Consider the following 24,899-nt stretch of genomic DNA (forward strand, 5'->3'; position numbering starts at 1 on the left):
TGTGGACCTCTCTATTGTTAAGTGTAACAACCTCTAAAATAAATAATCAAAAATTAATATGTCAACTTTTGATTATCAATTTTTTATTATACCGCTATGGACGGTCTTAAGAGCCGCCCTCGTTTCCTCCGAGGAAAACATGGGGCAAACAACAATAATGCATGGTACAATTCTAGCCAAGTGTAAACTTTTCCGGATATTATTGGCTTAATTTGCAAGGGGCTCTCTCTCAATCTCTTTCCGGATATTATTGGCTTAATTTGCGAGGCTCTCTCTCTCCGGATATTATTGGCTTAATTTGCGAGGCGCGCACTCTCTCTCTCTCCATGAATGTATGGTTCTATTATAAGTAGTTCGTGTAACGTGTTGTAGGGATCCTAGTGTTGTGACGACTCAATATCCCAACGGGATGCAACAATGATGATCATGCACGATCCTAAAAGATAAAGGTATCTCATTTAGGGGTATTTTCGGCAGTAAAAATTCTGTAGATTTTTATTTGTGGTTGAAAAGTTGTTAGGTGTTTCTGATAGTGAATAAATTGTTTTGAAATGTCAAGTTGTTTCCGGTAGTGAATAAGTTTTTGTTGGGTATGTAAGTGAAAAAGTTTTTAAGTTGGTAGAAACTTTTTTGTTAGTAAAAACCAGTAGGTAAAATGCGTTAAGTGTTTAGTTTTTTTGTTAGTAAAAATGAGATGGTAAAATGCGTTAATAGTATTTGACAAGTCCAATCACTCATAATTTTTAGACAGCAAAAAAAAAAAAAGGATTTATTAATTTGTAAAATTAATTAAATTACTCCATCCGTCTCACTAAATTACTATTTTGAGATCAAAGTTACACGAGTTTTAATAAAGAGTATCAAAAAATGAGACGGAGGGAGTACATGATTAAAAAGACCCTAAGCACGAGACATCACATTGGAAACATTGGAGCAAGGGCGTATCAACAATGTTGACACCTCCACACTCTGAAAATCATATGCTGCTAGGATCCAAAAAAGAAAAAAACAACATTGACAAGATGCCAACTGTGACAGAAAAATTACTCCCTCGCCCACGACCGCACTGTCTCCATAGCACCACCACCACCCCACCCCCGTTGTGACAAAGAATCAAGTATCAGAGGAGCTTGAGTATTAGGCCAATTACTTATGCTCGCATGAGTACTACATAAGAGGTTATGTAACCCACAGAGTACTTATTTTCTTTAGCGGAATCTAATAGCTTTAAGAGATATAATTACCAAACACATCCATTTTGGAATCCGGAGAAGGGAGATTGAGCAGTGGAAAGATGACGGGTAAGTGTTTTTTTTTTTCCTCATACAATCCATATGCTTGTCTATGGTCCCTCCTATATGCAACTACAGCTTTTTTGAGGAAGGGCGCGGTTTTTTTTTTTCTCTGCGAAGAAAGAATTTTATTAATCTTTGAAGGTATGCGAAGATTAAAGCGAGCGGACACAAAACGGCATCACAACCAATCGCCCTTATCCCGACTAGGTTGGCACCACTCCCACCTGGCCACCTCTCTAATCCCCGTTTGATTGCATAGCAATTGGCATTATTTGACATTTTTCTCAAGCCAAGAGCCTGTTTCCGTGTCCTTCCATTTGTCCTTAAGGCTCCGTTTGTTTGGGCGTAAAATGTTTTCTGGTAAAATATTTTACATATTTTCTGGTGTTTGGTTGTGTAAAAAATTAGGAAAATATTTTACATATAAAACATTTTCCATCAATTGGATGAAAATAACTTACTCTTGAATCTTCCGTAAGGTATTTTTCGAAATGAACCCGCTGCGTTCTACTGCAATTTTTACTATTCAGTTTCCTCGATCGTTAGTCCTGACCCACATTCAATTCCAATATTCTCATATCTCTCCTCCGTTCAAGCTCTACCCCCCCTTCTCTCTACATTATTTTGTTGATTTCTGAAAATATTTTCAAATGCAAATCAAATACCAAAAGATAAAAATTTAAAATTTGTTTTTTGCAAAATCATTTTACATAGAAAACAATTTACAGTATAAAATATTTTACATCGAAAGAAACGGAGCCTTGATTTCAAATAGTGATCACATATACATCTAAAAAGGAGATACCTTAAAAGAGTTAGTTGAACAGTTTGAATCCAGGGACCACCAGGTACCCCCCGAAACAGTTTGAATCCAGGGACCACCAGGTCCCTCTTCCCCGGGCGCTTTCGCTATAGCAATTTATTTTCTAGAAAGCCATTATAGCTGTTCTTTTGTAAGAAAGGCCTCGAGACTAAGGCTCCGTTTCAGAACGGATTTTAAGTCCTTATTTTTAAAAAAAATAATTTCAAGCTAAAAAATTATAGGCTTATTGAAATCTAAAAATATGCAATATAGATCTTGTTTGATAGATCTCATTGAGATCTTTAATACGATGCAAAAAAATTTGAAAAATTATTTTTCATTTACATTATTTTAGAGTTTGAAAATGTGAAATAAGTACTTATTTTTTAAGAAGGTGTTCTGGAATGGAGCCTAATTTACACGCACCAGCCCTTATTATTTTTTTTCTAGGTAGAAAGAATTTATTAATTTTTATAATGGATTAAAAAGATTAATGATCAAGGGTACACCGACAAGAAGCTATCCGAGATTTAAGGGAAGGCAAGACGTCAACCAAACACCAAAAAGAACCCACAAAAACCAAAACAGCGCAAAACAATCAGCCGAAAGGAAAAAAAAAAAACCAAAAGCACCGAAAGAAAAACACAGATCGGGGAAAGTTCGGAAAAGACGAATTCTTTTTCATATATATATATTTTTTTGTGTCGGCAACTCTCTTCTTTCGTCTTAAGGAATCATTATTGCTTTTGGTCATAAACCTTTTTAATTTATCTGTCGAGACAAATCATTAAAACAAAAAATTAAGCGGGTCTACAAAAATTAAAAAAGAGAACAAATAATTACATTCTCTTTTTTTTTTTTGTCAAAAGTAAAAAGATTGTATTGATAAACGTTCAACAGCACTTACAAAATGGAGATCATTACAAAGAATTTGACAAAGCCAAACTAATCGTCTAACAAATAGAAAACTAGTAAATCACAAGACAATCGATATCTTTCATCCTAACCCAGATATGGTCTGACGCAATAGCGATACTTTTAAACTGCCTAACATCTAATTAGGATGAAACACTATGTCATATGGTTGTAATGTACTCCTTCCGTCCCATATTCTTGGTCTTATTTCATTTTTTTTGCCACTCAAATAATTGTTTATATCTCACAATCTATAATATTTTAAATGATTTCAAAAACTATGTTTCATAAAATTATTTGAGATTTATCAAACAAGATTCATATTTGATATAAAAAATATTATAAATTAAAAGATATAGGCAATTTTTTTAGAACTCCCAAATAGTAAACATGACCAAACACATTTGACGAAGAAAATAGAAGTGTTTTAAAGAGCATGCACAAGAGCCTTCTCTTTCTACTCTCTTTTCCTCTCCCTCTCACAATGAATTATAAAAGGGAAAAAAGATTGAACGGTCACAACATGGTCGTACCATTTAAATGATTTGGTAAGACAACAGGCCTCGTTTCGGATTCGAAAATAAATACTTATTTTTGAAGAAGACAATTTTAAACTTAAAAATCATATGTTTACGCAAATAATTTTTCTAGAAATATGGATATTGTTTGATAGATCTCATTGAGATCTTTTAAACGGTGCAAAAAAAAAATAAAAAATTAAAAAATTATTTTCATTATATTTAAATTTAAAAAATAAAATAAGTAGTTATTTTTTAAGCGGTCTTGCTATTGTTAGCCCACTGGGCTGACGATAAGCACACTAGGAAACAAGAAAAATTCGTATTTCTGTGTACTTTTTATACCATTTAATACACATTCATACACTCATTATTGTCAGCCCATTAAGCTGATTTTAGAATTTTTCTTTTTTTAAAGAGGGGACGTGGAACACCAAACCAACTATACGCCAAATGCATTAATAATCGGACAGTACTCCACATGTTCTTCTCATTCTTTAACGGTTCCTTAACACTCCTACTACTTCGGAATATTGAGTGGTCGCAATTAATTATAAAAGAGAAAAAAAAGATTGAATGGTCACAAAATGGTCCTACTTGTACCATTTATTACTAGTACTACTTTAATTGGAAAATGATGGCTAATGACGTATTTTGATAATTAAGTACTCGTCAAGGACAATTTTAATATTAACAAATGTTTTTAATTTGTTCTTAACGGATATTAATTATCAAAACACGTTCTGAACTGTCATTTTTCCCACTTTGATTTTGGTGACAATTAATGGACATGTACTGATGCGGGAGGCTGCTGCCGACGAGGGACAGCAGCTTGCTGCTGTGTGGTAAAAACTACACCGTTTCATGTGTTAGTGGGTAGCAAATGGATATAGAGCATTCCATCAGTGAGCTGTTACAATACCCCTCAATTCTGCACCTTTCATTTTTTTTTGATAAGTCAATTTGGGGGACCTCAATTCTGCACCTTTTGAGTTCAAATAAATGATTTTTACACTAATAAGATGAAAAAAACAAATACCAAACTACAAAAAGTAAGTTCAACAACCTGGTTGACGGATTTTCTAGTTCTAAATTAATGGGTTGCCCTAAGCGTAAGGCGGAGACCGACGTAGCACAATATCCGATAAGTTCGGAGTCGAATCCACAAAGACGGTAATGTCACTAATGTGTGCTAACTAAAAACTCGGGTTGTTACTTATTTAAACTGATTTTTAGGTAGCCACCCCTTGTAGTTTGATGTTGAGATTAACTAAAATTAAGAAATTGTTTGACTTTTCAAATAATTAAAAAAGAAGGTACGGTCGTAGGATTTATAGCTTTCGTAACCATTCTGGATTAACTTGCTCCGTTCAGTGTTCTTTAAAACGTTCAATTTTAGATCGAAAAAGATACCCCGCAAGATGCGAGACCCTATGGTTGCCGTTTACTCATGCGCAGCGGAAAATGAGTTTTGGACCCCCGTTCACATGGACTCCGACAATGCCCGAGTTCGTCTGTGGGAAGTATTTTACCAATCTAAAAATTATTATTATTTTTTTACATTTTTATTTCAAAAATAGGAGCAGAACATATCCGAACCGGCCACGGTGTGTTAATCACCCCGTGACCCTATCTAAACGACTACTCACTAATCATTGCGCATAAAATAAAAGAAACCCTAACTTGAAACATGCTTCCATTGCGCGAGATGAAAAACAATCAAGAAATATAAACTAATCAAATATCAGCAAATAACTTTTATTAAGAACATAAATTAAATTGAGTTACCAAGGTACGAGTAATTAAACAAAGCATCAAGAACTTGAGAGGAAAAACTCGTCCAATTATGTTCCACGGCAGCAGCAGCGAATTGCTTAATAACTCGAGAAATTAAATTATCATAAATTAAATTGAGTTTAGCGATAACAAAAAAACTACACCATACATTACATATAAGCCGAATCAGATGGTTGCGAATTGCTTAATAACTCGAGAAATTAAATTATCATCAGGGAAGAATGGCTCGGTCTCGCTTCCATTGTGACTCGCTTCATTCATGAAACTGTGTCCCACTCTCTCAAATGCAATACCCTATAAAAAGTTGAAAATCATATTAGAATAAAAAACGTTAGTTAACTTCATTCTAAAAATTTATGTACATCAAAGACTTGAAAAAACAGGGGACTATAAGAAGCTTGGGAGGATGACGACGCCATTTTTTTTGGATTATTGCTTCGTCATGACAAAGCAATCCAAAGAATTAAGTTAAAAAATTACGATCGAAACTTTATTTTTTTGAATAAGGACAAAAATAAGCCAATTAATAAGTGGCTTATTTTCTTCTTTATTCAAAAACATTTGGGTTTCGATACTAATTTTTTTATTTTTAAGATTCTTCTATCATAATGAAGTAATAATCTACAAAAATTGCCAAAAAACAAACAAATTCCAAAAAAAAAAAAATGAATAAGGACAAAAAAAAAAAATCCAAATAGATTCTTTAGCCAAAAAAACCCTTAACCCATTCTCCTTAAATTTTTATCATTTTGTAGTTTGGTATTTTTGTTCATCTTTTTCGTGTAAAAATCATTTATTTTTGTGCAGCCCCCCGCGTCCATACTCCACTATATATGCTTGTCATCGTCCTTTTTTTTTTTTTTTCCATGGAAAAATCATGTCAATGGGCATTCTAACAAAAATTATGCATCAGCCCTACAATAATGTGGTCTACTCTCTCTTTCAGTCTTCCCCTTCGTTTTCTCAATTGAGTTTAGTAAGCACATTAGTCTAAAATTTAAATGAAACAACCTCATAGGAGCTTTAGTCCTGCTTAAATTTCTATGTGTAGAGTCCATTAATAAAAATATTTTAGAGTCTAGAGTCCGTGAAAATACAAAATTGCCTTTAATGAGATAATGGCTTTGTTTGGCTAAAACAAAAAATGTCTTAAATGACCTTGTTTGGCTAACACAAAATATGTCTTTTTTTTCATGTTTTTCGATCCTGTTGCACTTTCATAGGGTTTTAGGGTGTACTTTTCTATTGTAGGGTTTTAGTGGTTTAGACACTTTTATAGGGTACCTTCGGGTTTTAGGCATTTTTATATATAAGGTACCCTAGGATTTTAGGCACTTTCAACGCCGGTCAATGCTGGTCAACCTTGGTCAACATCGGTCAATTTTGGTTAATGCCGGTCAACCTTGGGAAGGGTTTTTTTGTAAATACTGGGCAGAATATCCTTTAGACTTTATCAAAAAATATTTACGTCCTTATTATAGCAAAAACTCTTATAGTATGTCCTCCTACTCAATTTGCTCAAAGAAAAAAGAAGAAAACGTAGGGTGAGAAGGAGGGGAAGAGGGAGGAGGAGAGATGGGGGGAGGGCGGCTAGCGGCGGGCGCCGCCTCCCCTGAGCAAAACCCTAAATCGGCTTGTAGAGAGAGAGAGGAGAGGGAGGAAAGTGGTAGTAGAGGTTCTAATTCAGTAGTCACGAAATTAAGAATCGTCGTCGTTTTTTATTTCCAGAGGAACACATATATGGGCCAACAACAACAATAATAATGCATAGAACAGTCCTAGGTCAAGTAGTCATTCTCATTCATCCTCTAAGAAAAACATCCTAGGTCAAGTTCTGTAAACTTGTTCAGATATTATTAGCTCAGCGGCTTTCTCTTCATAAATGTATGGTTCTACGTACAACATTATGATTTATGTGTTGTAGCTATCGTAATGTGGTGACGATTCATCCCAACCGGATGCAACTGTGATCATAGGCTGACAATCACATGCTGCGCATTAGGATCCAAAGGAGAAAATACAACCACCTGATGGTGACAAGATGCCAACCAAAATTAATAAACTATGCACAAGTTATTTCCTGTGCAACTAACATTAGAAAGAAAGAAAAAAAAAATCAATGCAAACCACTAGGAGTTAAGGGTTCACTTGAATCTTGATTTTAAAAAGACACCGAAATTTAAGTAAACCCTTAACTCCTAGTGGAGCCGCCTCTGTAAGCTTCCTCTCCCTTTTTCTAGATGCCACAACAAACTTGATTAATTTTTTCGAAACAAAAATAAGCAACTAGAGCTCTTCAAGTCGCTACCCTTTTACTATAACATGGGATAGGGATTAGGGACCAAGCAGAACCATAGTTAGGCCCAGTTTTAGAAATTTTCTTAAAAAATAAGCAGTTTATTTTATATTTTTAAACTAAAAAATAATGTAAATAAAAAATAATTTTTGATTTTTTTTGCACCGTATAAAAGATCTTAATGAGATCTATCAAACAAGATCTATATTGGTAGAAAAATTATTTGCGTAAACACATTATTTTTTATCTTAAAATTGCTTTCTTAAAAAATAAGTACTTATTTAAGGTTCTGGAACAAGGCCGTAGAAGACTAAAATCCCTTTTAATGCTGCATCTGTGCAACGGACAACTTCCAGAGGAAAAGATGACGTGGCAACGATTGATCAGATAACTAGTGTGGGGGGTTGTTCGTCGGCCAAAAATGTTACTCATACAATAATCCAAATACAACACCAAACAGAATCTCTCATATATATGTGGGCTCCACACACACTACTATGTGTGGGCCCCACATGTATGTAAGAAGCTGTGTGAATTATTGTGTTTGGATTATTGTGTGAATAGAAAAAAAGGAATAACACTTCACCTGAAGTGAAGTACGGAAATGGTCCAGTACTCGAGGCCTTTGGGCTCCCCAGAAGTTTACCAATTTGAAGGCCCACATACATTGGTGATCTGATCACATGATTAATCACGTTTTTTTCACATGATCTGATCTTAAAAATCAGATCATTGATTAATTTGGAAGACAAATTCGATGCAAGAATATGCCTACAATTGTCATATTAAAGTTGATTTTGGTCAAGTTGATACACATACATGTGTTTAAAATGAATGACAAGGATAGTTGACATAAAAATGGCAAACTGGACAGGTACCGGAGAGAAAATAAAGGGAGATGAGACGGTTCCAAGATAAAAATACAACTGATGCCTATTTATGTATGACCCTTTGTTTCCGATAGTTTTATGTATATTTCCTTTTAGAATTCGAACTATCCGAGGGTTTTTTTTTTCCTTTCCCAATCGTGTTGGGTCCAGAGTGTTTCTATGGATTTGGTTACACAATGCCACTTTCTGCGACCACTCTAAAAACAGACTTCCGTGTGCGATGTCAAATGTTATAAAAAACTTAATTGAAACCCTTCTTAACACCAATTGGTTTTAGGAGAAATTGTGAAAAAGCGATCCGACAGATCATAACTATCCTTCTTGTTGAGAGATTTCATGATAGTATCTCCCCCTATCACTCTATACTCACTTCGACGATCTAAGAGTATCCATAGTGGAATAATCAAAATCAAAAAAGTTGCTAAGATTAGTAATGTTTGGTCAAAAAAGTGTTCATTACTCATAGGGCGAAAGATTGGATTGTATTCATAATTTTTGTAATTTGTTTTTTTGTTACTGAATATGTTAGCTTGGTCATTACTCGTAGAGTGAAAGTATCATTCTAGCATTGCTTATTAATTACGATTATTTTCTGGTGAACCGAGTTTTAAAGCACCTCTGCCTAACGTGAATTCTTGGCTACGTCATTGCCAAGCAGGCCAACATACCACGTGATGAATCGTAAACTAGCTGTACCCCGAAGAAAATTGGCAACACAACCACCAAATTAGATGAATTACCAAAACGCTAAACCAACTCTAATAAGCCAAATGCATAAAAGTAATCGGACACTCCACATGTTCTTCTCATTCTTGTCCCTTAACACTCCTAGTACTTGGAATATCGAGTGGTCACAATTATTAATTGTTGTTACTTGTTATACAATAAGTTTAGAACCACAAACAAAGACACAAATACTTATACACTGACGGAGTGGAATTAACAAGAAAGATTAGTTGCGTACTAATCGAACAAATGATAAACTCGAGTTTACGAAAGAAAGAGACAAAGTCTGAATATTATTGATAAAAAAAGCTGCATAATCATTAAGTTACAACCCTTAGATAGGCCTGAAACCCTAGAAATCCTAAACATAAAGCCGAAAAAAATAAGAAGTCCCAAAATTTGGAGCTTTTCCTAAAATTGAAAACGGGAAAGAAAAACAAGACTTTCTTGAAAAGAACCAACTAATAAGGAATTACAGTCTAAGAGTTATTAATGAATTAAAACTTTCACAAAATGACAAAATAACGCAATTGAAGGTCTAAACAGATGAATTAGGTCGAAATCCACCATACATCACGACCTTAGGGTGGTGTGTATTGATCGTAGCGCAAAAATAAGTCAGCCCACCAGGTAATCGGAAACTAAACATCGTTTGGGCTTTCGAGGCTTGGCACGGTTCAATTGATCATGGAATTGGATCTCTACATGTTCTACGTCACACACACACACACACACACTCACAATAGAGGTGGGACCCACACGCACCGGTGGTGTGCAATGTATGTGGGGTTCACTGCTATTATGAGTGTGCGTGATTGTAGCAGTGTTTTTAATTATAAAAGGGAAGAAAAGATTGAATGGTCACAAAATGGTCGTACCATTTGGTGAGGTGACAATGGACTTTATGGTGTCAGTAATCTCTATTCTTGTCATCGTCTTTTCCTTGAAAAAATCATGTCAATGGAGAAATCGGCTCATCTCAATCATTGATTTGCGAGATCAACGGATGAGAAGAGTAGAACAAGCACCTGTCTGGATGGGAGTCGGACAGGGGATCTCCTTCGGTCAATGGGCCTCCAACAAAAAATATACATCAGCTCGCAATGGTGTGCGAGCTGACGTGGTCTACTCTCACTTCCCTTTCATTTTCTCATTTGACTTGAGTAAGCTAAAAGAAAAAGAAGAAAAATCGTAAGCAAAGGTTTTGAATATTATGATACGGGCTAGAGTACCGTTTAACTACTAGTAGAGGACGCGACCAGTACTGGTTTGATAACATGTGCCGTTTCAAAATTTTATTATATATTAGGGTTATTTTGCCAAATTGTTAAATATGGCATTGTATACAAATGTATCTAAGAATCGTTTGGTATCCGCTGGTACTAACTGGTATTATTACTGTCATGTTCTCTTCTAGTTCTACAAGTATCCAATTACACTCATAAACCAAGCCAATACTGACTGACTGGTACTATTACGATCATTTCTAGTTCTACAAATGATCAATTACAATAATATAGGGTTCAAAATGGGCCCACAAATGTAAATTGAATGGGATATGCAGGAATGGATTTAAATATTGGTCGGATATGTTATGTAGCGATTTTTAGGTCCTCCCACACCACTACACCCTATTATATCGGCGCTACAAAAAAATTCACACCCGTATCGTTTGATACCCCCTACATATCGCTTTTCATATGATTTTTTGCCTTCTTAACACTTGTGATGTGATCACTATGGCCGCTTTAGGTACTCTGGCACCAAAAGTAATCTATCAAAAAATTTCACAATCGATACACTCGATTCCCGCTACATATCATAAGATATTAGTATTACCGTCACACCACCAATTGCTATGAAGTCCGCAACCGCTATTTAAAGCGTTGGTACAAAGTGAGCTGATTCCCCCGATAATTGACAATAGTGGAAAGGGCACCACACGCCATCCTTATTAAGGTTAATGGGAATGTCCGTTTACACGACTATTTCCTACTCATGTGGACCACATGTATTTTGTTTTTTGAGTGAATCATATGGTGCAACGTTGTACAAGTCTCGACATCGACAACGTTGTACAAGTCTCGGCATCGACAACGTTGTGGTCTTCGACAGAGCCAAAGAAATATGCCTGAGGAATTATTGAACAGAGCACGTTATTGGCCAGTCTTCTTGATGATGACAACAAAGTGGAACCCATGGCAATGATATATAAGCATTTGTTTCGTGATACAGGGTCCCCAAAAAAGAAATAGTAGTCCGTTCACGATTATTATCGTGATACACGATCTCTGAAAAAAGAAACAGTAGGTACAGCAAGTCCGTGAACGATTATCATCGCACTATAAAAATTAAATAGGTTCGTTCTAGCTAGGGTCACTAGGACCTCCTAAAAGGATCTACTAAATTCATTGAGTTGTTCCAAAGGACCAAAAGGGCCAGTTATTAATAGGATTTTTTGTCAACTCTTTGTGATGTAGAAACAAAGTTCCATGGGCCGGGCTCCCTCCGTTCCTATTTGATAGGAATAGGAACATGAATTGCTCTGTTTATGTCATGAAGTAGTTCTGTGGTGGAGTCAAACAGGTTACTGGAGTTAAAAAACATGTAAAACACCCTCAGAATGGACACATGAAAGTGGTTGCATGTCTTGGGCAAATCATTGAAGCCATCCATCAAGGCCTGCTCAAGCAACTCTTTCTTCATTTCGTCAAGTATTTCCTTCACATGCTTGATCGAAGTTTCAAGGCCTGCCTTTGGATTTGCTTTCGAATACAATATCACAAAGTTCTTCTTCCCCACCTCTAGTTCTTTCTGCAAATTAACAACAAATTAAGAACTTAATTAGAAAGCTTCTCTTTTAGATATATTGTAGCATGAAAAAGAAACTCATTTGTGGGTAAATTGCGGTTAAAGGTCTCTGAAGTATGCACTTAATTGGGCTCTCTGCAGGTGGGCGGTGAAATTTGACTCTTACAGGATTAGTCGAAGTGTGCATAGTACGTTGGTCCAAACACCCGAGTTACGCTATCAAAGTATGCACTTTGTCTCACTTTTTAGGTACCACAAATTTTGTCAATTTTGTCCTTGAAATTTTCATTTTTGAGTTGAACGGGTTCAAGTCGATAGAACGACATTGGCTTGGCGTACGTAGTAATGCAACTCTAGTAACATACTAACATCCTATCGTCTGGCAAAAAGAAACAATTAAAGAAGTTAGCTCGTAATTTTAGTTTACCTGATAGCTTTGAATGTCATTCAACAAACGAGATGAAGCCATGAGCAACTTGGTGATGCTCTGGTAGTGATCAGATTTGAGGTCATAGTTGAGGAAACACAGAGCTGGCATAATCATGGTGTGTGTAGCAATAGAAGTCATGCCCATTTGAAGATACTCATCCAGTGATGGTAAGTATCCTGTTTTACTCCATGTGGTCTCCATCATCCATGAACCAAATGTTTCACCCCACTAAAATAAAATAAAAATCCACAAAATTTTACCATTATTATTACAGTTTTGCTAACCTAATATGCACATAATTCTAAACAAGTTCGGATATCAATGTATTTCACGGATATTAATACATTTCACAAATATATATTAATACATTTTTCTCGGATATCAATGCATATTTTACCTATTATCCTAACATTTTGGGCAGAGGTTAGAATAATCTTTATTACTATTTCAAGTTTCCATTGGATTCTCCTTGGTTACATAGGGATTCTGTACTTTAGGGTCCATTTGATTAGAAAGAAAAGGATAATGGAAAATGAAAATGATAGAAAGTAACGTTGAAAAGACAAATTATTTGCTTGCATGTGTTTGTTTGTAATAAAGCCTTCTCAATATTTTCCATTATAGAGTTTGGTTACAATGAAAGTCACCAGAAAATATAGGTACATTTCTAAATTAACCTCTCTCTTTTTCGTCATTCGTTAAACCTAACATACTTTATCCTAGGGGACTTGCGAAGGGGGATAAGTACTTACGGGAATTGAACGCTGCCCATGTGCATGAGAGTATAAGGGAGGTACTAACTACACTCCACTCCACTTGCACATTCCTAAATTAACCTTACATGACTAAAATATATATAACATAATTTCATTAATAGCAGGTAATTGAAAAGGAATGATAAATTTGAAATTCCAATTGTAGAATAACAAGTTTCATGATGAGAAAGTTACAATTTTGTGTGTTTTTGCAAGGAAAAAAAGACAACTTCAAATGCATTAATGGGTTGTACATGATTCTTTAATTTCAAGCATTTTTTCTCCAATTTTTCTAATTAAACACACAAAAAGTTGATATAATTTTTCTATTTCCATCATTTTCTTGCTAACCAAATGGACCCTTAAAAAAAAAAAAATGAGAGGCTAAGGCACATTGTGAAATTCATGATCACAGTCTAGCATTATACGTTCTTGACTGTACTTTTAATTAAATGGAGAGAATTCAAATAGCAAATTCAATCACACTGATATAAAAAAATCTTACCAAATGACGAAGGTTTTTCGTGATGTCAATTCCGTATTGCTGAACGTGGTTTTCAGCAATTTCACTCACGATATCCTCAAGGCCACGAAAAATAATGTCACCATGTCCACTTAAGCCTCTTCCATCCCATCTGCATGCATGTTAATAGCAATGTGAGAAGAACTCGAACATCGGATCATTGAGACGTGCTTTGGTCGTCTATAAGATCCAGTCTTAGAATCATTATGAATCTATTTCTTCAAAATTAAATGTTATCTGACTTAATTTTGTTGCATGAATAATCTACTGGAGGAGAGAGAGAGAGAGAGAGAGAGAGAGAGAGAGAGAGAGAGAGAGAGAGAGAGAGAGAGAGAGAGAGAGAGTCGTTGTAGTATTGTATAAGTCAATAGACGTTATTTTTCTGAGTGAATGTTGTGTCTCCACCTGGCCCATCTCCCATCACCGGTTCATCGTAATGGTCCCAGAATTATTGGCTCAGGGCTTAGGGATAATACATCTATCTATCTATATTCAAAAAGAGAGAGAGAATTAACATTCCAAATCATTAACCTTTGAACGGCTTGAGTCAAGGCGTGCAAGTCGTCTAAAGAGCCTTCCATGTCGTAGAGATCGTCGGCAACTGTAACGAGTATGGAGCTCTTCGCAACTAGAATTCGGACCGTGGAATCCAGCGGGAGGCAAGTGCTGGAGGCAATTGCGAAGTAGCAATAGGCTGTTTTCTCCCTCCCAAATCCCATTTCACTTAGTCGCCATTCCTTTGACCACCTATACTCACATATAGACTCATAAAGCCAAAATATACACAATCTTCTATGATACTTATATATAATCCATTTGAACAGAGAAATTGAAAAAGTACAAGGAAAAAAAAAATCATATTTGGAAACAAAATTCGGAGAAAAGAAGCTTAAATTTATCTTCTGATGCGAGCGGATTGATCGACCATACCTTGTGAGTTCCTCCAATTCTTTCCTGTAAATTGATTGCCGATAATTGTAATTCTCCACAGCAAGTTGCATTAGCTTGTCATTGTGGAGACATGATAACCTAGTCAAATTAAGATTTTTAATTGAAATTTTGTTATTTGATTTAATCATATTATCGCAAGATTATTCAACAAATGAATGAATGAATGTGTTTATTATAAACGCGCGATCATATACCTATCAAGCGAGGCCTTTTCAATCCATTGGGTGTCAATTTTATTTTGTTCAATCCACATCCTATGATCGAGATGATCAAGTCTAGCAATCCATGGATTCCTCAACTCATGCTCAATCTGTATATATATAACAAATTACAAGGTCAGCTTAGGTACAAGTGCAATTTCATAACTTTGTCACTCTTTTTGTTTTCTCGATGTACCCTTTGTCGAGTTTTTAATAAAAAAAAATTGCCGATAAAAATAAAAACTTTTTCCTCTCTGACTCTTCTCTTCTTCTTCTTCTTCTTCTTGTTGTTTGTTGTTTTTGCTTTCAAAAAGAAAACTTCGAGAGGAGGAAAGACAGGTTAAAAATTTGCGAATAGCGCTAATAGTAAGGTATTGTGAACTCTTTGAGACTCACTCAATGTTTTTTTTTTCTCTTTTTCTTTTTTGTCCTTGTAATTAATGAATATATTTCTTTTTCCGATCAAAAAAACTTTGTCATTTTGGTTGCTGTTTTCAAATAAACTTTCTGCCACACTATTCGAAGACTCTTTTCGAGGGAAAAAAAAAAAAACTCACTGCGTTTCTGTTGGGTATTCAATTTTTGAGCGATAATGCGTTAATTTGCATGAATTTAAAAACATTTTGATATGCTCAAAGAAAATCACATTTTATAGAAGAAATTCGAATGTGTATATTTCTTGCTTAATTCTGAGATATTGAATTAATTAACGTACGTACCAGCCTTTTAAAATTCGGATTATCCTTCACACTTGTGAGCTTGAGGGATTTTTCAAGCAATTTCTTTGAGAATAACTTTGCCTCTTCTGCTTCATATTCCCCTGAAAACATAAGCTCTGTGGCTCTGTAAACATTATACAATGCACCCATGAAATATTCAAAGTTTTTTTCCACATGAACCCTTATGTCTTCGTCATATAGAAACCAACAAAAGCTCCCTGCACCATCAAAACGTTTTTAGTTAGTCAAATTGAACAGGAAAGATTTTGGGTGGCCCCGATTATTCTGCAGCGGTATGGTAGGTACCACCTCCAGAATAAATACGAGCAACCCAGTAATTTTGTTTGCGTTTTATAATGCATTTTTGTTTGTGTTTCGAGGCAATACTAAAATTTCCGATCGAGGCTTACTTGGTGTTACATTATACCCGTGCATCCGGAGCAGACGAAATGCCAAAGAGTCCTTGTATATTTTTGCCGGCACTAAATGGAGGTCTATTTCCCGCGATTCTTGATTCTTGTAACTCCTGCATGATTTTTAGTTACAAGGGTTAAAAAACAGAGGATCGAACAGCGTTGGTTAGTTTAGGAATTGAGTACTATTGAAATTAGGTGTTGTACGCACGTACCGGTAAATACGTTCCAAAACTTCGTCAATCTCCTTGGTGAAGTGCTCAGCCAGCCCCAGTCTTTGTATATGGTTAACCAAACAAAGCCTTATTAGCTCTCCATCAACAGGGCAGGTCGTTGGAACTGCATATAAAAATTAGTCAAAATTGAGAGTTTGTTACCTTACGTTTTTTCGCATATGATAACAACATATGATTACATGTATGTATCTTCGTTTTCATGCAATTTCAGCTGCAGAATCGCACATTAGCCTCTTCTTGAAAAGAATCTTTTGTGCAATTATGCGACTGACATTACACGAGAATAGAGATACATGCATTTTGGACACAAATGACCTGAGGCAAGGGTTTGTGTAGCTTTAATATAAATCATGTGTATGTGTGGGAGTGAGGTGTGTAATGTGATTTCTATTTCTGTTATCGGTTGTGTTTGGTTACCATTTTAGTTTAGTTTTTCAATAATTATCCTATTTTTCTCTTCACCCATTACCAAAACTAAACTAAACTAAAATGCCAACCAAATAAGTAGAGTTTGTTTGAGTGGTAGTGTGTGCAACTTTTTTGTGGTTATACATGAGAGAATTTATGATGACCCAATTAAGTCCTTGTTAAGAAAATAGAGTCCCACATTACTTGGGAGTGGAATGGGTTAATAGCATTTGAGACCTCTTCACTCATTACCAATTAGTTTTGAGATGGATATAAAGTTTCTACGGTCCTACTCAACTCATTAATAAGGGTGCATGTTGTTATGACAGCCAAAAGTAGAGAATAAACCTAAACCGATTTCGATAAGGAATTCTAGTTACTATGTCAACTTTTTTATTTGCACAAGAGTTGAATCCACAAGTTCATTGTACGTACGCAAGGGCAGACCGTTTGGCAAAGTGTGTGCAACTTGATTCGTCGTAGACACGTGCGATGTAATTAAATGTACCTTTCTCTATGTTTTCTTCACCAACAGCACCCCATGTTTTGAGTGCTACAAGGCAAGCAAGAGTGGAAGGAAGGCCATCAATGGTGGGGAGGCCATCACTCCCATCCTCCTCCCAAAACCCCTCTTCTCTCTGGTTATTGACAATCCACTCCAAACAACCTTTGAACACGGAACGATTAGTTCCTTGTTTGGGGTGATCAGGAACCGTAGCTAACCAAGCAGTAGTCTCGTAAGCAGACGGGAAAACAAAGGAGAGAGGATCAAAAGGTGATGAGAAAATCTCTTGCTTGATTTGGGTTACCAGAGTTTGAATTCGCGAGAGCGAGGATTCCATAGCAAAAGAAGAAGAAGAAGAGAATAATTGAGGAAATTAAACCCGATTTTGCTTCGGAGAAATGGGGTGAGCATCATACATGAATCAAGCAAGCTATTTATAGAGAAAAAATCAGAGATGTTAGAATGTATGCTCCCAAAATTTTGAGAAGTCCATCACTTTAGTTGGGGACCGCTGGAAACGTGAACAACGTTTTCAAAATCAAATTATTGTTGTCCCATGCAGCACCATACGTACATATGACTTTAAGTCAACATGTATTTGACACATTGTTGAAGTTTTGTAACATGACCTAATAATTGAAGTTGCATCTATCTGTTGATTTGTGGGGAACGTAATATTGCAATAATCGATGTGCCAATCGTACGTGTTGCTATATATATATATATATATATATATATATATATATATATATATATATATATATTATATACTTTGTTCTTTCTTATGCCAGTCAATATATCGTACGTACTTTGTTCATTCTTGGACAAATAAAGTTTTTCTTTGCTTAATTAGCAATTTTTTTTCCCCTCAAACCTAAGCAGACCTTTTCTCTTTTTCTATTGAAGACCCGTGAATAAAAATTTTATTGTACACTTACAACTAATCCCTCTTTATTGCCGTTATCCCCCCAACCCAACCCCAAAGCATTATATGCAGTATTATTATCATATAATGCTTTGAAACCCTTCCTAACACCAATTGATTTGAGGAGAGATGGTGAAAAAACGGTGCGACAGATCGGAACTAGCCTTGTTGTTGAGAGATTTCATGATAGTATCTCCTTCTATCCTTTAATCCGCTAAAATTTTCTTTGGGGGCTCCACTCTATACTCACATCGACGATCTAAGAGCATTTGTAGTGGAATAATCAAATCAAAAAGTTGCTAAGATTAGCAATGTTTGATCAAAAAAGTGGTCATTACTCATAGGGCGAAAGGTTGGATTGTATTCATAATTTTTGTAATTTGTTTTTTTCTCACTAAGTATGTTAGCTTGGTCATTACTCGTTGCGTTAAAGTATTATTCTAGCATTGCTTATTAATTATGAATTATTTTCTGGTGAACCGAGTTTTAAAAGCATCCCCGCCTAACGTGAATTCTTGGCTATGCCACTGCCAAGCAGGCCAACATACCCTGCAACGAATCGTAAGCTAGCTGTACCCCAAATAAAATTGGTAACACAACCACCAAATTAGATGAATTACCAAAAAGCTAAACCAACTCTAATAAGCCAAATGCATAAGTAATCGGACACTCCACATGTTGGTGAACCGAGTTGTAAAAGCACCCCTGCCTAACGTGAATTCTTGGCTATGCCACTGCCAAGTAGGCCAACATACCACGCGACAAATTTTGAGCTAGTTGTACCCCGAAGAAAATTGGTAACACAACCACCAAATTAGATGAATTACCAAAACGCTAAACCAACTCTAATAAGCCAAATGCATAAGTAATCGGACACTCCACATGTTCTTCTCATTCCTGTCCCTTAACACTCCTAGTACTTCGGAATATTGAGCGGTCACAATTATTAATTGTTTTTACTTGTTATACAATAAGTTCAGAATCACAAACAAAGATATAAACACTTGCACATTGACGTAACGGAATTAACAAGAAAGATTAGTTGCGTACTAATCGAACGAATGATAAACTCAAATCCACGAGAGAAATAGACAAAGTCTGAATATTATTGATAAAAAAGCTGCATAAACATTAGGTTACAACCCCTATATAGGCCTGAAACCCAAGAAACCCTAAAAATAAAGCCGGAAAATAAAAAGTTTCAAAATTTGGGGCTTTTCCTAAAATTGAAAACGGAAAAGAAAAATAAGATTTTCCCAAAAAGAACCAACTAATAAAGAATTACAGTCTAAGAGTTATTAACGAATTAAAACTTTCACGAAATGGCAAAATAACGCACTTGAAGGACTAAATGGATGAATTGGGCCGAAATCCACCGTACATCACAACCTTAGGGTGGTGTGTATTGACCGTAGCGCGAAAATAAGTTAACCCACCAAGTTTAGGCCTATCCGCCAGTACTGATTGGTATTATTACAATCATGTTCTCTTCTAGTTCTACAACTAACCAATTACAATCATAAACAAAGCCAATACTGACTGTTTGGTACCATTACGGTCATCTTCATTTCTAGTTCTAAAAATGACTAATTACAATAATATAGGGTTCGAATTGGGCCCACAAATGTAAATTGAATGGGGTATGCACGGATGAATTTAAATATTGGTCCGACATGTTACATAGCTATTTTTAGGTCCTCTCACACCGCTACACCCAATTAAACCGGCGTTACAAAAAAATTCACATCCGTATTGTCTGATACCCCCTACGTATCGCTTTTCATGTGATTTTTACACGCTTCACGCTTCTGACATGACCACTATGGCAGCTTTAGGTACTCTGGCACCAAAAGTAGTCTATCAAAAAATGTCACGATCGGTACACTCAATTCTCGCTACACAACATTAGATACTAGCGCTACCGCCACGCCACTAATTTCTATGGAGTATGCTACCGCTATTTAAAATGTTGGTACAAAGTGAGCTGATCCTCCGAGGATTGGCAATAGTGGAAAGGACGCCATCCTTATTAATGGTAATGGGAAATGTCCGTTTACACAACTATTTCCTATTCTTGTGAACCAGATATATTTTGTTTTTTTGTCTGAGGAATTATTGAACAGAGCACGTTATTGGTCTTCTTGATGATGACAACAAAGTGGAACCCATGGCAATGATATATTAATAAGCATTTGTTTCGTGATACACGATCCCTAAAAAAGAAACAGTAGTACAAGAAGTCCGTGAACGATTATCATCGTGATATACAATCCCCGATAAAAGAAATAGTAGGTACAGCAAGTCTGTGAACGATTATCATCGCGCTGTAAAAATTAGATAGGTTCGATTTAGCTAGGGTCACTAGGACCTCCCAAAATGATCTACTAAATTCACCGAGTTGTTCCAAAGGACCATAAGGGTCAGTTATTAATAGGATTTCTTGCCAACTCTTTGTGACGTAGAAACAAAGTTCCATAGGCGCCGGCTGGGCTCCCTCCGTTCCTATTTGATAGGAATAGGAACATGAATTGCTCTGTTTATGTCATGAAGTAGTTCTGTGGCGGAGTCGAACAGGTTACTGGAGTTGAAAAATTGTAAAAAAAGAAACTGTAGCTACAACAAATCCGTGAATGATTATCATCATGATACACGATTCCTGAAAAAAGAAATAGTAGGTACAGCAAGTTTGTGAACGATTATCATCGCGCTGTAAAAATTAGACAGGTTTGATCTAGCTAGGGTCACTGAGACCTTCTAAAAGGATCAACTAAATTCATTGAGTTGTTTCAAAGGACCAAAAGGGCCAGTTATTAATAGGATTTCTTGTCGATTCTCTGTGATGTATTCGTTTGGCCGAGGGCTTCCAAACACATTGGAAGCTAAGCCCGCGCTTACGAACAACCAACCCGCAATGAATAGGGCAACGAGTAACTTCAAGGTGGTAATTGAGAAGTTGGATTTTGGGCCTGTCCCAAAAATCTTGAAGCATTTGATGGTAGTTTGCAAAAAGGTTAGACATTAAGAATGATAAAATAACATGGGGATTTGATTTTCGCACTCTTCTTTTACTATCTCCTAATTATTTTTTTACGTTAGATACTCCTATATAATAATGACAATGACGTCCTTCTTATGAACGCCAAATTGATACAGAACGCGTTCATAGAAGCAAAATCCTTCTCAAAATCTGCCGCGCCTCCAAAGTTTATGACATAGTATCTACTAGTATTGTGCAAAATATTGTGTTAATTATTTCCATACCTATCTGAAGATGTGCTGTTCAAGTGAAAGGGTCTTCTGAATGAACGATATTCACAACCAAAAACTGATTTTTCCAATGTGTTCGGTCACATCTCCCACTGAAATAGTTTTCATATTAAGCACCAAAGAAATTTTTGGGTGCCTGGTGGGTACCACGTCACCCGGCCGACATGGTGCCCGAGCAACACATTCGGACTGTCCAAAAGTGTATTGGACGGCCCAGATTGAAATACTCTCTCTCCTCTCATCCCAACACGCTCTCTCCTCTTTCTCTCTCCAAATTCGAGTCGTCCAAAACCGAAAGGAACGGCCCAGATGCGCCGAGTAAGCACCACGTGGTACCTGCTCCGCATTGAAAATCTTCTCGGATCGATGAGGAAACTGTTCGTTCCCTTATCTAATGAAGGAAAGAGACAGATGGTCCCAGAGTTGCCACAAAATTTGGCATCTTATTTGACCTTAAAAAATTGATGGACCAAATCTCCTTTCTGAGGCCTTGTCAGTCCAGGAGAGAAAGGACATCCTCACAAAATTAGGATCGAACAATTTGTGGTTGGGGGGGGTGGTGGGGGTTGTTAAAATGGGCAATAAGGCGTCGACCGACATCCTCACTGAGTTGTCGTTATTGCATTCGGGGGATGAGCTTTACCTATCATATGTTCTACTAATGCGGTTTGTCACTAATGGACATTACTCTAAAATTGATTTATGTACGCGGTTGGAAAAGATCAATAAATGAAAAAATAAACAAGAAAATACCTAGGTGTTGGCGACAGTAATAGCACAATCAAACAGAAAATTACTTGTGGGTCTAGAAAACTAAAACTTAATTCCAATTAAGGATGAACTCAATTTTTATTGGGAGAATTTTTCATAAGTCCATTATACCACTTTTCAAACCCCATAAGTCTACTTCTAAATTCTATAACCCCCTAGGTCCACTAATCTATTAGTAAAGATATAATAACCCTGATTGGTCTAATATACCCCTGTTTTTAAAAAACTTTTTGCACCGTTTTTTCATCCAGTTCAAAAACATCCGATTCAAAATTCTCCCTATCCCCCAAAAAACTCCGGATTCACTACAAAACCCCTCACCCCTCCCCCCCTTCCCCCCCTTTTCAGAAGGAACGATACTAGACGATTCTTGAAAAATTCTCCCAGCCCTAAACGGTTCGTGAAGAGCATTGGATCGCCGTCGGCCTTCTTCGTTCACCAACAGTCTCGCTTCTCCATTCGTCGCCGTTCGTCGCCCTAGTTTCAGTCCGACCTTCTTCGTAGTTCGTCGACGTTCATCTCCGTTCGTGGCCCATTCTTCACCCGTTTTATTCTGGTGCTAGTGGTCATTCTTCGCCCGTTCATCGAACCTTAACGTTATATATTCTCCTTTTCCGATTTCGTTCGATTCATCTCCGTCATTCTCCATCCTCGTCGCCGTTGAAACCCTTTGGATCATCCCCATTACCGTCAATCTCTTCCGTTTGCTTCGATCCAGTCGATATGTTTCTTAGAAAACTAAAAGTGAACTTTGGGTATATATGGTTATATATATTTGCTAGGTTGGTGTTTGGTAAAGTTAGGGTTTTGATTGTGTAACAAACATGAGCATGTGCTTATATCAATCTTTGATCTAGTATGGTATGGTTGAATTAAGTTAGGAATTCAATGTGCTTATATCAAGTTATTGATAGTATAATTGGTTATATCAATGTTGGTTATATACGAATTTTGTTAAAGACTGCGAATGTAAACTAGTATACATGCTTTTATAACTGCTAGTTTTTGGGCAAGGAGAATGGAGAATATGGAAAGCTGGGAGATTAGTTATGTTCTATATTTCCCTTGAACATGGCTTTGCACTAGTAGTTAGGGCTTCTGAAAGCAATTTTTTGATGTATAGTAAACCAACAAGGATTTGGTGATTCATGGCTGGGCAAAGTAGTACTAGTTGTATTTGGTGATTCATGTAATCCTGTATCGTGGCTAATCTATTCGTTTCGATTTCTTTCGAGCAGCCCATTATAATGGTTACATAAGTGTTCAATTTTTTGGTTATATACAAAATTGATAGTATATATGGTTATATCAATGTTGGTTATTTACGAATTTTGTTAAAGACTGCGAATGTAAACTGTGTGTGAATAGATGATATATAACCAATTTTTTAGTCATATACAAAATTGATAGTATATATGGTTATATCAATGTTAACTTCTTGTTTTTATTTTTGTTATATCATAAATTAGATTTCTTTTGGTTCAGAGTTTGTTGACCTCTTTGATTCCTTGTTCAAACAAGTTATGTACCTTCTGTTTGAGGGTTTTTGTACAGAGCATCCTGGGGAAATTTTATGAATGGTTTATGTGCATCTTTATGTTTATGTTTGAGCAGTCCAGTTTATATGGTTATATAACTGGTTTGGCTAAGGTAATGATTAATGGTGATACACTACGGAATAAAAGTGGCTTTGCTGGATTGAATTTTGGTTATATAACTGGCTTGGCTAAGTTTTTCTCTTCGTATATATGGTTATATGAATAGTTTGGCTAGATTAAGTTAGGGTTTCGATTGCGAGTATAGATGGTTATATCAAACTCTGATCGGTTACGTATTGGTTTAGTTAAGATAAGGTTTTGATTGCGAGTATATGTGGTTATATCAATCTTTGATCCGGTATAGTATGATTGAATTAAGTTGGGGATTCGATTGATAGTATATATGGTTATATCAATGTTGGTAATATACTAATTTTGTTAAAGGCTGTTATTTGTGTAGTTGTTCAAGGGGTGAAGAGTATTAAGTTACCTGTGAAGTCGACTGTGAAGAAGGCGACGGCGGCGAAGGGAAATAAGTTACGAGATCTCCTCTTTTTATTTTTTTAGAGTTAGAAAGGACAAAATCTCATGTATAACATTTTTTTGTGTGTATTATTGTTACTAGAAGCAAGTCATTGAGATTGCTGCGCGGACCAATTCAATAAAGTGAAAATATAATGGAAAGAAGTTACGAGATCTCCTCTTTTTCTTTTTTTAGAGTTAGAAAGGACAAAATCTCATGTATAACGTTATAAGGTTATATGTTTATTTTTTGTCACATGTATTACGTTTTTTTGTGTGTATTATTGTTACTAGAAGTAAGTCATTGAGGTCGCTGCGCGGACCAATTCAATAAAGTGAAAATATAATGTTATATGAGAGTTTTTATGCAGCCAAATTCAAAAAATATTCAACAAAGCAGTTGAGATCAAGATGTAACTCTACAAAGCAGAATATACAATGTTATAAAATGTTATATAAGCACAATAACGTTAGATACAAAACTGATTCAAAGTAACTGTTATTTCCCGAGAATTTTACGTGATTTCAAACGTATAAGGGATTATGGGTTAAACGGATGGGATTTGAATGGTGTAGACACCCCATTCTGGACTGTCCAGATAACGTTATTTGTCGATCTTTTATTTCCCCAATGATGATTTTAGTCGAAAATAGTTTAAGGACAAAGGTGTGGTTGAGCTTTGAGC

General features: G+C 36.0%; 1 protein-coding gene and 1 long non-coding RNA gene across 2 annotated transcripts; one reads left to right on the forward strand and one right to left on the reverse strand.

The window, feature by feature from the left end:
• Nucleotides 1–11,481: 11,481 nt before the first annotated feature.
• LOC131312779 ((E,E)-geranyllinalool synthase-like) lies at nucleotides 11,482–17,623 on the reverse strand. The gene is made up of 10 exons (XM_058340757.1): nucleotides 17,194–17,623; nucleotides 16,257–16,380; nucleotides 16,039–16,154; nucleotides 15,629–15,846; nucleotides 14,904–15,019; nucleotides 14,689–14,787; nucleotides 14,290–14,505; nucleotides 13,741–13,870; nucleotides 12,478–12,708; nucleotides 11,482–12,053 (listed from the first exon to the last, which is right to left on the reverse strand). The coding sequence occupies exons 1-10, from the start codon at nucleotides 17,525–17,527 to the stop codon at nucleotides 11,754–11,756; spliced, it is 1,884 nt and encodes a 627-aa protein (XP_058196740.1). The 5' UTR covers nucleotides 17,528–17,623; the 3' UTR covers nucleotides 11,482–11,753.
• A 6,270-nt stretch (nucleotides 17,624–23,893) lies between these two features.
• Nucleotides 23,894–24,475, forward strand: LOC131312781 (uncharacterized). Its single transcript, XR_009195981.1, has 2 exons — nucleotides 23,894–24,259; nucleotides 24,410–24,475. It is a non-coding gene; the product is annotated as an uncharacterized LOC131312781 (long non-coding RNA).
• Nucleotides 24,476–24,899: the final 424 nt, after the last annotated feature.

Source organism: Rhododendron vialii, chromosome 13a, assembly GCF_030253575.1.
Source record: "Rhododendron vialii isolate Sample 1 chromosome 13a, ASM3025357v1".
Lineage (NCBI taxonomy): Eukaryota > Viridiplantae > Streptophyta > Magnoliopsida > Ericales > Ericaceae > Rhododendron > Rhododendron vialii.

What these genes read in the sequence shown, in the direction of transcription:
- LOC131312779 (XM_058340757.1), bottom strand. Translation starts at nt 17,527, where the DNA reads ATGGAATCCTCGCTCTCGCGAATTCAAACTCTGGTAACCCAAATCAAG. An exon ending in TGAAGAAAACATAGAGAAAG is followed by an intron (nt 16,381 to 17,193) that starts GTACATTTAATT and finishes TTTTATATGCAG; the next exon opens with TTCCAACGACCTGCCCTGTT. An exon ending in CGGGTATAATGTAACACCAA is followed by an intron (nt 15,847 to 16,038) that starts GTAAGCCTCGAT and finishes TTGATGGTGCAG; the next exon opens with GGAGCTTTTGTTGGTTTCTA.